Here is a 12,236-nt window from a genome sequence, read left to right as displayed (position 1 = left end):
ATGAACACATAATTATTTTAGTCCTTATTTGATTATCAAATGCTGAGCTAAGGCCCAACAATAGCTAACGACAAACAACTTTAAAATAGAAAGACGGGACATACATATAACTTATACTGATGGAGCAAACACCCTATCATACACACGCACACTTCTTCCTTCCTCCACCCTTTCAGTCCCCTGATGCAGCATATACAAACTCCTTCCCTCCTCCACTCTCTCAGTCCCCTGATATAGACCACAAACAAACACTCCTTCCCCCCTCCACTCTCTCAGTCCCCTGATATAGCCCACACACACATATTCCCTTCCTTCCTCTACTGACAGTCCTCTGGAGGAGGCCACCGAGGAAACCAGGGGTGGCGCTTTTAGCTTCTGCACAACCCCCCTTGGAAGTCTGCAAGCTTTCACAGTGTATTTTCTGAGCAGAACTCAGCAGAGAAAGAAGAGGATATGTAAGTGTGAAGAATGGAGCTGCTCCCAGTAGGGAGAGGGAGATCTCCACTTTGGGGTGTTAGTACTCCGAGGGTCTAACATCTAGTTTTCTGCTCCCCTGACCCCTTCTGTACCTTACATGTACTGGTGATTTTAAACGGTATTCACTTCTGCTTCTCTCCTTCTACAAGCACCAGATCATCAAACCTGGTGGAATTTCCAAGTGAAGTCAGACATTGGCTTGCATCTGATTGGGCCAGAACGTCCGGTCCCAAATCAGCTGTTTTGGGACCAGAAGTTAGGATCCAGATGCAAGATGTGTCTGACATTTCTTGGAAAGCCCCATCAAGTTTGATGAGCAGGTGCCTGAGGTCTGGCCTGACCTGTTCTCCTAAAGGCTCCAATCCAGCACATATCCTAAAATCCGGTGCTGATCTGCTCCAAAGGGTTCCAATCCAATCTCAACCTAATGTCCAGAGCTGACCTGTTGATACTTGCTTCTTTGGAGCTCAGATAGAGGAGCTGCAGCAGCCCTGAGGTTGTCGGATTCGCTGTTTCTTTACACAGAGATCTGAGAGAGCCAGCGATGACTGGGATGGCAGCCAAATTAGCCAAGAAGCAGGCATTCGCCGACAGCTTCAGTGCAAACAAGAAGGCAATCAAGTACCTGAACCAGGACTACGAGGTGCTGTGCAGAGAGATCCTAGTCTGGCCAGCTCTTCAAGGACCTGGCCTTCTCCACCATGCTGGGCTACAACAAGCTGGGCCCCTACTCCCCCAAAACGCAGGACATCATGTGGAAGAGACCGGGATCACCAAGGAGAGAGGCTCACTGAAAACACCTGCCTTCTTTCTGATCAACTACATCTCAATTGCTGCTTCACGCTGCTGCTAAAAGTAGACATGTACTTTCTAAACTGTTTGCTTTTCCAATAGGGTCCTTAGTCTGAACCAGTTTGTTCCTTTTTTTCTGTGACAGGTTTCTAAGAGGGAAAGGTCCAGTTTTACATCTACTTAGGCAGCCTTGGTGGGCTTTCCAAGTGATGTCAGACACCAGTTTGCATCTGATTGGTCTTGAACTTTCAGTCTCAGCTCAGATGATTTTGGGACAGGAGGTTCAGGTCCAATCAGATGCAAACTGCATATGATATCACTTGGAAAGTCCCAGTTTGATGAGCAGGTGCCTATAAAGGGAAAGAAGCAGAGGCAAATACTTTTGCTTAAAAATGAAAGTGCTCGGGCAGATTTTTACAGTTTATTACAATGTATTGCTAAATTTGAGCAAATAAAAAAAATCCAATATCATAAATAACAGCTAATACATAGACCAGGAATGCTATTTCAAGCTATGTGCCTTGTCTTTAATTGCATTTTGGAGCCCAAAGACATCAAAAGGATGCTCAATAGATTTTACCTGGGTACCTAAACAGAGTAAAACTGAAGGCTGAAAACTGACTTCCCTCTCTGTGGGTTAAAAGCACCTCTCTATTTCATAGTGTGAGTGCTTTAACTATGTTAAACGGGGGCAGGACTAGGGACAAGGGTATGACAGAGCTTGCTGCTGTGTAGGGAATTTGTTTTGAAATCCTCAAGTATCATTCATGGCACAAACTAAAGTAACGGCAGAGCTGCATGTCCCTGAGTTTTCAAAGGGAAACTGAAAACCATGCTTATGGGTTATATGTTCTGTTAGGCTTCCACAGCTGGACTCATGATTGTTGTGGTTGTCTGGGTTTTGCCACATCTAACTAAGTGGAACTGATGTTTTAACCATCGTGCTGTGGCTTTCTTCAGGGTATTAAAAAAAGGTTCTCAAACCTGATTGGTTGAGGAGGGTTTCCTCAGGAAGGCAGGAGACTTTGGCAGGAAAGTTCATTGATCACAATTTTAAATTCTGGCGAGAAATGAGGCCGGAAATTCATTAGACCAGTTCTGACTCTGGAGGGGGGACGAATTTCTGTAGGTCATATTCTGAAATTTTAGGAGGGGGAGAGAAGATGTTTATCCTTGGCGCCAGTCCTCTTTGTGCTAAATTTCTTTTGAATGAGTAGTTACCATGCTTTGTTTAAGATGAGCTCTTTGTCTCCATTGAAGTTATTAGGGTGTCTCCAAGATTTTTATATCCTCAAATCTAATTGTATAACAAGTTGCCTTAGCATGGAGGGCTACAGCTGATTTTTCTGTGTTGTGTAGCTTGTAGTTCCTCTTATGCTCTTGTAGTCTCTCTATAGTACGTCTGGTACAACTGGCTGCAACTACATGGGATTTTGTACTCTCCAGGGGTTTGGAGTGGAGGTAGGCATGCGAGTGTGGATGCCAGCTTCTGCAATGCACTATATGCTGTTTGAGTTTAAAAAGGGGTTAGATGGTTTCCTAAAGAACAAGTCCATAAACTAAATGGACTTGGGAAAAATCCACAATTACAGGAATAACATGCACAGAAAGTTTGTACGTTTGGGAAGCTCGCCAGGTGTCTTTGGCTTGGATTGGCCGCTGTCAGGGACAGGATGCTGGGCTCGATGGACTCTTGGTCTTTTCCCAGTGTGGCATTACTTATGTACTTATGATGTTACTAGTAAAAAAGACCCATTTCTGACACAAATGAAACGGGCGCTAGCAAGGTTTTCCTCAGAGTGTGTATGTTTGAGAGAGAGAGAGAGAGAGAGAGAGAGAGAGAGTGTGTGAGAGACAGAGTGTCTGTGTGAGAGTGTGTGAGAGACAGAGTGTCTGTGTGTGACAGAGAGATAGAGTGTGATAGACAGGGAGTGTGTCAGAGAGAGTGTATGTGAGAGTGAATGAGTGTGAGCCCCCACCCCCCCCTCTCGCAGGGCCCCCCTCCCCACCCCACCTCTCTGGTCTCAGGACCCCCTCCCCACCTCCCTCTCCCTGCCCCCCTCCAGCGACCCTCCTCTCCCCCTGCCCACCCTGCAGCCACCCATGTCCAGTGACCCTCCCCTTCCCCGTCCAGCTACCCATGTCCAGCGACCCTCCCCTCCCCCCGGCGCATCAAACCCCCCACCACCCGCAGCTGCCAGTGGTAACGCTGTCCGGCTGCCGCTGCTTCTTCTGTTGAGCAGCAGCGGCTGCTACAAAAAGAAAAAAAAGCGATAAATTTTTTTTAAACCCAGCCCAAATCATTTGCAAATGCCCGAGACTTAAAACGCAGTCTCTGCAGCCGCTCCTCCTCTCGCCTGTCACGTCGCTGTGCTCCTCCGGGGTCTTACTCCCGGGGCAGTGACGTGAAGGCGAGAGGAGGAGCGGCTGCAGAGACTGCGTTTTAAGACTCGGGCATTTGCAAATGATTTGGGCTGGGTTTAAAAACATTTATGTTTTTTTTTCTTTTTGTAGCGGCTGCTGCTGCTCAACAGGAGAAGCAGCAGCGGCCAGACAGTGTTACTAGTGGCAGCTGCGGGTGGCAAGGGGGTTGATGTGCCCGGGGAGGGGGGTGTTGATGTGCTTCGGGGGGGGGGGGGGGGGGTTTGGTGGTGCGCTGAGTGGGGCTTTCTGTGGTGCCGCGCTTGTAGTTTTTTGATGCGCCGCTCCTTGCCACTTGCTCCGAAATGGCAGGGAGCGGCGCACTGACTGCTGATTCCCAGGCAGGGGGAGGAGTAGGGAAACACGCGTGTTTCCCTACTCCTCCCCCTGCCTGGGAATCAGCTGTGAGTGACATCATCCTGGCTACGGAGCCTAGCTCAGCAATTCCAGGAGCCACAGGCAGTCCCACATTAGAACGTTGGTGGTGAGAATTATTATATAGGATCCTTCTTTAGCAGTTTACCTATGCGATACCCTAAAGAAAGCCATAGCACGATGGCTGAAACATTGGTTCCCCTTACTCAGTCATGGCAAGACCTGTACACATGCAACAATCATGCTTGTGGGGTTTAAACACTGCCCCAAAAGTGACATGCACAAGAAGTCAGTGAGTAGATTTGATTACTGAACTCAGATATCAAAACTTCTACTAATAACATTTATCATTTCTACAGTACTATTAAACACACCCAGCTTCTGCAAATAAAGACAAAGACATGTAGAGCAGAAAAATCAAGTCAAGACAAATATCCAGAACTAACAACTTGAGATATTTCATATATTATAGAATAGTTAAAACCAACAGGAATGTGATCAGGAGAATCAGGAGTTAAGATTTAAAAGCAGCCTCAAAAGAAGGTGGCCCTTTAGGCTGAATTTGAAGATCAGAAAAAAGAGTACAGCATACCAACTCAGAAAGTGTATTCCAGGTGTATAGCTCAACAAGTTGGAAAATACAGAGCTCAGAGTTGGAGGATGAAAAAAGGCAGAAATAAGGATGAGTACAGAAAGAAATGAGAGAGGACAGGTAATCAGGACCTGCACAATGAATGTACTTGTAGGTGATTCAGAGAAGCTTGAATTGTATACAAAGGCAGATAGCAACCCAATGTGGTGACTTGAAGAGTTATATAGCTGTCGCGACACCCCCAAAACATAAGTCACGCATCTGGAATCTGGACAGACTATAGTGAATAGAGGTGGTTACAGCAGTCTAAGTGGGAGATAATGAGAAAGTGGGTCACGGTTTTGGTAGCATGTTCAGAAAGATTGGGAAGGATTTTGGAGATATTCTGCTGGATTCTATATAACGCGCCTAGAGATCCGCACCAAAATTCAGGTGTATAACAACGCACATAACTTAATTGGCATAACAAGCCAATCAGGGTATTTAACAGCACCTAACAAGCAATAATGAGCACTAGTTGACATTAATTAGAATTTACACACACAACTCACTAAGCGGATTCTGTAATGAACTGCGCCTAAATTCTAAAAGCGCACAGTTCAAAAGGGGCATGGCTATGGACAGGGGAATGGGCATTCCAAAATGTACATGTGTTGTTATACAATATGGCCCAGTGCACGTAAATCTACATGCAGGGATTTACACCACGTTTTCGTTGGTGTAAATGGACACACATAGTTTTAAGCACTGAGATACCAGCTAAACGTATTCTATATACCACGCCTAAATCTAGGCATCAGTTATAGAATACTTAGGCAGAAATGTTTACCACACAGATTTTTTAGGCGCCTTATTTAGAATCTGGCCCATTTTGTGTTAGCAGTGTTTTGGATATGTGCAGAAAGAAGAGTCCATTTTTCTCTAACCACTAGCCCACTCACTCTCAATACTGAAAGTCTAAACAACCTAACCTCAAAAGGAAATGCTTTCTCCAAGAGAATGATAGGGAGGCAAAGGCAGCATAGCTAACAGAACAGGCAGAGCAGTCATTAACACACGCTTGCAGGACAGTTATGTGTGACAGGACATGCACTGAGGGATCTTCTCTATTAGTATGAACATGGACCACCAGTGTTACTCCCTTTGCACAGTACTGTGTTTTTACCTTCAGATGGCGTTTTGTTGGCTGCATGTATTGTCCCAATGTTAAGCAGTCCACACCTGCTTCTCGTAAAGCTGTCAAATGGAAAGCAATACTGTTAACAGGTAACATGAAAAATGGACATTTGCCTGTGCTCTTCCTCAAGCTATATAATTAACTACTGTTCAAATAAAATTATTTAGGAAAAAACGATGGTGAGCATTAGCTCAAGCAATACAAAATAGAGGCACCTAAGTCTTTTAGGAGGAGGCATCAATTGCCAAAATACAAAGATCAAGATGTAAAGGAATTGATAAAAAGACTGTACCTCTTCATCATGAAAGTTTCTATAATGAAAAAAAGGTATTCCAAACATTTTGGAGCCAAGAAAAAATTGAAGTTTATGTTCCCTATTCCCCAATGCATGCAATACAACAACTGACCACAAGGGCTTCACTAATTGTACACCTGTAACAATTTTAGGTCTATACTTTTCCAAATCATTGCTTAAAAACAAAAACAGCAGGTTTAAAGGATAACTAACAATGAGAAATTTTGAAAATCAAGAATAAAATCCCCAACCTTTCTAGTGTTATACCACCAATAAAATAACTTACAAACATTTTTTTTCAACCTTTCCAAAAGAGCGGATCAGTCTTCCTCAAAGAGATGAGGGTCAAAATCTGAGTCCCACTTGGATTTTGACTTTTGCAAAGACACACCTTGAAATCCATCAACATCTGACAAATTTTAGCAATTAGCCCCTTATTCTCAGAAAGCCACTTAAATGTGACCATGACTGGGAAAAGGTGACTAAAGTCACCAGAAACAAACAAAAAAGAGGTTTTAATGAATTTTGTTAGAGCAAACAATTTGTAATAACAGTCCAAACCTCACCTTTTATATGAATTTTTTTTTTAAAAAGTTACAGAAGTTCATACATGTAACTTTTGCATGCTGCATATGGACCCATGGCATGAAAAATCAGCCTGTGTCTAACATTTTGGATCTGAGACTTTAATCACCTTTTTCTGGAGATGGTCACAAATATTTAACGGAATCAGAACATAGAGACACTGCATATTGAACCACAGCTTGAAAGGGATTTGGATTTAGCTATTGCTTTCTCAGTAGTTCAAAGCAAGCTACAATCAGGTAAAGTAGATATTTTCCTGTCCCAGAGGGCTTACAATCTGTTTTGTAACTGAGGCAATAGAAGGTTAAGAGACTTATCAAAGGTCAGAAGAAGAAGTAGTGGGATTTTAACCTGGCTTCCTTTGTTCTCAGCCTGCTGCTCTAACCATTAAAAAGTTACTCAACAGAAAGACAATTACATTTAAAATTTCCCAAGAAATCTTAAGATGGAGGTGTCACACTGCAGTCTCAGAGGGCTGCAAACCACTCAGGTTTTCAAAATATTCCTACTGAATATGCGTGAGATATATCTTCATAAATTGCCTGCACTGCATGCAAATATATAGGAATACGTCCAAACCTTTTTTAAAACTCCGCTAAACTAACTGCCTTTACCACGTTCTCTGGCAACGAATTCCAGAGTTTAATTACACGTTGAGAGAAGAAACATTTTCTCCGATTCGTTTTAAATTTACTACTTTGTCGCTTCATCGCATGCCCCCTAGTCCTAGTATTTTTAGAAAATGTAAACAGAGCCGGTGGGGCTGGTGGTTGGGAGGTGGGCCTTGTTCTAGGCAGACTTCTACAGTCTGTGCCCTGAAAATGGCAGAACCAAATCAAGGTCAGGTACACACATAAAGTAACACATATGAGTTTAAATTGTTGGGCAGACTAGATGGACCGTCAGGTCTTTTTCTGCCGTCATCTACTATGTTACTATGTAAACAGACGCTTCACATGTACCCGTTCAACTCCACTCATTATTTTATAGACCTCTATCATATCTCCCCTCAGCCGCCTTTTCTCCAAGCTGAAGAGCCCTAGCCGCTTTAGCCTTTCCTCATAGGGAAGTTGTCCCATCCCCTTTATCATTATCGTCACCCTTCTCTGCACCTTTTCTAATTCCACTATACCTTTTTTGAATTGAAAACAATATTCGAGGTGCGGTCGCACCATGAAGCGATACAAAGGCATTATAACATCCTCATTTTTGTTTTCCATTCCTTTCCTAATAATACTTAACATTCTATTTGCTTTCTTAGCTGCAGCAGCACACTGAGCAGAAGGTTTCAATGTATCATCAACGACGACACCTAGATTCCTTTCTTGGTCCGTGACTCCTAACGTGGAACCTTGCATGACATACCTATAATTCGGGTTCTTCTTTCCCACATGCATCACTTTGCACTTGCTCACATTAAACATCATCTGCCATTTAGACGCCCAGTCTCCCAGTCTTGTAAGGTCCTCTTGTAATTTTTCACAATCCTCCTGCGAATTAACGACTTTGAATAACTTTGTGTCATCAGCAAATTTAATTACCTCACTAGTTACTCCCATCTCTAGGTCATTTATGAATATGTTAAAAAGCAGCGCTCCGAGCACAGACCCCTGGGGAACCCCACTAACTGCCCTTCTCCATTGTGAATACTGACCATTTAACCCTACTCTCTGTTTTCTATCTTTTAACCAATTTTTAATCCACAATAGAACACTACCTCCTATCCAAGGACTCTCCAATTTCCTCTGGAGTCTTTCATGAGGTACTTTGTCAAACGCCTTCTGAAAATCCAGATACACAATATCAACCGGCTCACCTTTATCCACATGTTTGTTCACCCCTTCAAAGAAATGTAGTAGATTGGTGAGGCAAGATTTCCCTTCACTAAATCCATGTTGCCTTTGTCTCATTAATCCATGCTTTTGAATATGCTCTGTAATTTTGTTCTTAATAATAGTTTCTACCATTTTGCCCGGCACAGACGTCAGACTCACCGGTCTATAATTTCCCGGATCTCCTCTGGATCCTTTTTTAAAAATCAGAGCCCCAGATGACTGCCTTGCATATTTCTTCTACATCATCTTGCCTCCTTAGGTTCCTTACTATCTCTCAACATATATCTAAACTTATATATGTCATTCCCTTTTTCTGACTTTGCAAGGAATCTGGCCATTTGCAAATCTTTGGAATCTTTGCAAGTGTTCAACTTTATTCTCTTCTCGGTACATTTTTTCCAAAATTTGCTGCATCCTTGGCTACCAATTCCATATACACAATATATTTCTCCTTATCATTTAATTACCATGCATTCCCGCAAAGCTTTTTTACCTCCTGTGTCAATTAGGACAATAGCATACTCTGCCTACTCTTCTGGGCAGCTTAATAAGCAGTCATTCGACCCATTTTCAAGAAATCGAATCTTGACCTATTTCTGTCCTGCTCTTTTTGATCAAGATGACTGAAGAAGTTGTTTCAAACCAATTCTGGACTTTATTGAAACACGTTAATCATTTTCAAAGTGGTTTCCATACATTTCATAGTATGGAAACTTTATTGGTATTGAGCTTGGATTTTGATCATTGTGATTTTGATGCTAGCTTTAGACTTGAACATATTTTATTAGGTATTTCAGCTGCATGTGATTCTGTTTATATTTATTAGATTCTTAATACTGCCTTTCTGTAGTATAATCAAAGCAGTTTACATATACTCATGGCGAGTGGAATTTAGCAGTTATCCTAGTTAGTGGGGATTTCTAGGAGAGTCTTGCAATATTTATGTCCTATATGATGTTAGGCAGTGGCAACTGCCCTGGGCATCCATGCCACAGAGGGCCCCAAGCCTGCCTGAAGCAGAAGGAAGCAAGTCTAGCGCTGTGTATGCCTTGTAGCGCTATAGAAGTGATAAGTAGTAGTAGTATTCTAATTGTTAGTTTTGGGGTCTCTTCCCAGTTTCTGCCCTGCACCCCTGCATTATCTAACACTAGCCCTGCCTATTTGGATGGAAGACAGCAGCAAGTACACACTGGCTTCTCTGGTTCTCCTTGTTTACTTTAAATATCAGTTTTCCATAAAGTTCTGACCTTTCAGGTATCCTTTTTAATATCTTAATCATCTCTGAATAACTTCTAGGTAATCTAGAAATTATCTTCTGTGTGCTAATGACATTCAACTTTTAGTCCTTATCTGTTCTTCCATGGCTGATGCCCTTGATCATGTGGCTATTTGTTTGCAAGCCACTGCCCAATGAAAGTTTACTAAAAAGTTGGCATTGAATGTGGATAAGACTGAACTCATGAAGTTAAGTCAGTGCCCCTGTTCTGATATTCCACGTGGTTTTCCTTTGATAATACAAGATGAAAATGAAAAATTCCATTTAAGAATCTTGAGGTACCATTGGACCCTGCTTTATCCTTTTGGTCTCAGATATGAACACTATTAAAACTGTTTTTTTTACTAGGGCTGATTTTTGATCAGAGATTTTAATTACAATTCATCATTTGATTAAAGTTTTAATTGTGATTAGTCTTGCTATTAAAGGACCATTATCAGAAGCAAGCATCTTTCACCTCCCCACAACATATCAAGTTTATTTCACTTAATATACTGCATCATAGGAATATACTGTCACAGTATATCAACATTGAGAACAGGAAAGGAACTACAATATGGATAGGAAAAAGAAATGGAGAGAAAAGAAATTCTACATGGTTCCACCATTCCTAGCATCTCCCTTACCTATCATATGGTCCAGCATCTCTCCCTCTCTCTTTCCCGCTGTCCTCCCTTACTGTGGGGTCCAACATCTCCCCTTCCTCCCTCCTGTTGTCTAGCATTTCCTCTCCAACATCACTCCCCCTCTATCCTTCTCTCATTGTCCAGTATCTCTCTCGCTCCAATCTCCTCCTTCCCTTGCACATGGATTTGGCATCTTCCCCCCTCTCAAACCCTCCCATCCCCCAGGTCTACCCTTTAAACTTGTCTTCTAGAGGTCGCCGGCAGTGGCAATTGTTCATATATGCTGCCCGCATCCTGCTCTGGAGCTTTCCCTTTGACTGTCCCATCCATTCAGAAACAGGAAGTAGCAACAGAGGGGGCGAGATGGGTCAGAGGGAAAGCTCCAGAGAAGCCACAGGCAGCATATGTGAACCGTTGCCCTGCCAGGGACCTCTAGAAGACTAGGTTTCAGAAGGAGGGGGACTGAAAGGAGGGGAAATGCCGAACTACAGGAATAGGGAGGGAAATAGAGGGAGAGATGCCAGATCACACTGCAGATGGGGGGAAGGGGAGGGGTGGCAATGGAAGAGAGAGAGATGCTGGGAGGGGGAAGAGGGGGAGATCATGCAAGAGAAACAGCAGTCCGATTTATTTTTCTAGCCACTAATGTTTTTTTTAAATTATGACTAATAAGTAGCACATTGATTGCATTAGCTAGTTTTCCTTTCTCTGCTCCCAGATGAGTTGTCTATCTCCTGGCCTGCTGATAGCATAATGGTTCACCATCTGCTGGCCCTCTTCACTGAATGCAATATATGTTGTACACACTAAACAAATCTCAAACATGAATACACAAAAAAAGGGGTCACAGACAGATGAAATGAACCAGGTCATGAGACATTCTTTTATTTATACAGAAAAAAATACCTAAGAAAACTTGCTGTTTGCAACTGCTGATAAAGTAATGCGAGCAATACATGAAATACATTTCTGCAGATTGCATTTCCCTTTTAATAACAATCCAAAAGATACAGAGTATTTCCATTCTAGAGTTCAGGTAAAATTAGATATTACCACTTACACAAATTTTAAAATTATTGACTCCCAAAAACATGGGAACATTTGCAAAGAAAGGGAACATTTGTATGTCAATTACTTCTAGCCCCTTTGGGAAGCTATAAACTTACAAACTAAAATAACCCAAAGTCCTAAATCCAAAATATGGAATTTGTTAGAAGCTGACTGACCTGTCATTGTTGAGTATACTTGGTCATCCGTCTCGCCTAAGCCCAGCATTAATGAGGTCTTGGAAATTATATGAGGCTGCACATTTTTTGCATGCTTCAAAACACGCAAGGACTGGTCAAAATTGGCCCGAGGATCACGGACATGCCTGTAAAAGAACAAAATTAAAGGTAAAACATACTGTAACCTTCACAATAGAGTCCCAATAACTATCCTGATCCTAGAGAAAACTATATCTTAGCAGACTTCAGTTCTTCTTACTGGATCAAATAATTAATAAAAACAGATAAACACAAAGAAGGATTTGTTTGGCCTCAAAGCTTGGGCACATCATGGTCCTTCATTGTTTTGCTGACTCAATAAAAGGTATTGATGGTCAAGTGATGCACTGAGAGCGGTAGCTGCCGTTTAGCACTGCTCCGGGGTACCCGCTCCGTTTTCCGCACCATAGCGCCATCCTAACCCTCAATTTGGAGTGATTTCACTTATGGTGGTTCCATGAGGAGTGTATGGAACAATATCTGGTTCCAATGCTGTCCGCGCCATTGAAAAGGGGAATTA

At 42.5% G+C, this 12,236-nt stretch overlaps 1 protein-coding gene across 2 annotated transcripts in view; it reads right to left on the bottom strand.

The window, feature by feature from the left end:
• LIAS (lipoic acid synthetase) overlaps positions 1 to 12,236 on the bottom strand; it is a 65,651-nt gene that overhangs the window by 13,710 nt on the left and 39,705 nt on the right. For both annotated transcript variants that reach the window (XM_030191308.1, XM_030191307.1), the window contains exons 8-9: positions 11,678 to 11,823; positions 5,823 to 5,893 (exon numbers count right to left, since the gene is read on the bottom strand). In XM_030191308.1, coding sequence (XP_030047168.1) covers positions 5,823 to 5,893; positions 11,678 to 11,823 — 217 coding nt within the window. The remainder of the gene's footprint in view (positions 1 to 5,822; positions 5,894 to 11,677; positions 11,824 to 12,236) is intronic.

This window comes from Microcaecilia unicolor, chromosome 2, assembly GCF_901765095.1.
Source record: "Microcaecilia unicolor chromosome 2, aMicUni1.1, whole genome shotgun sequence".
NCBI lineage: Eukaryota > Metazoa > Chordata > Amphibia > Gymnophiona > Siphonopidae > Microcaecilia > Microcaecilia unicolor.
Note: the sequence above shows the minus strand (reverse complement) of the source record. Positions and strands in the feature narration are given on the sequence as shown.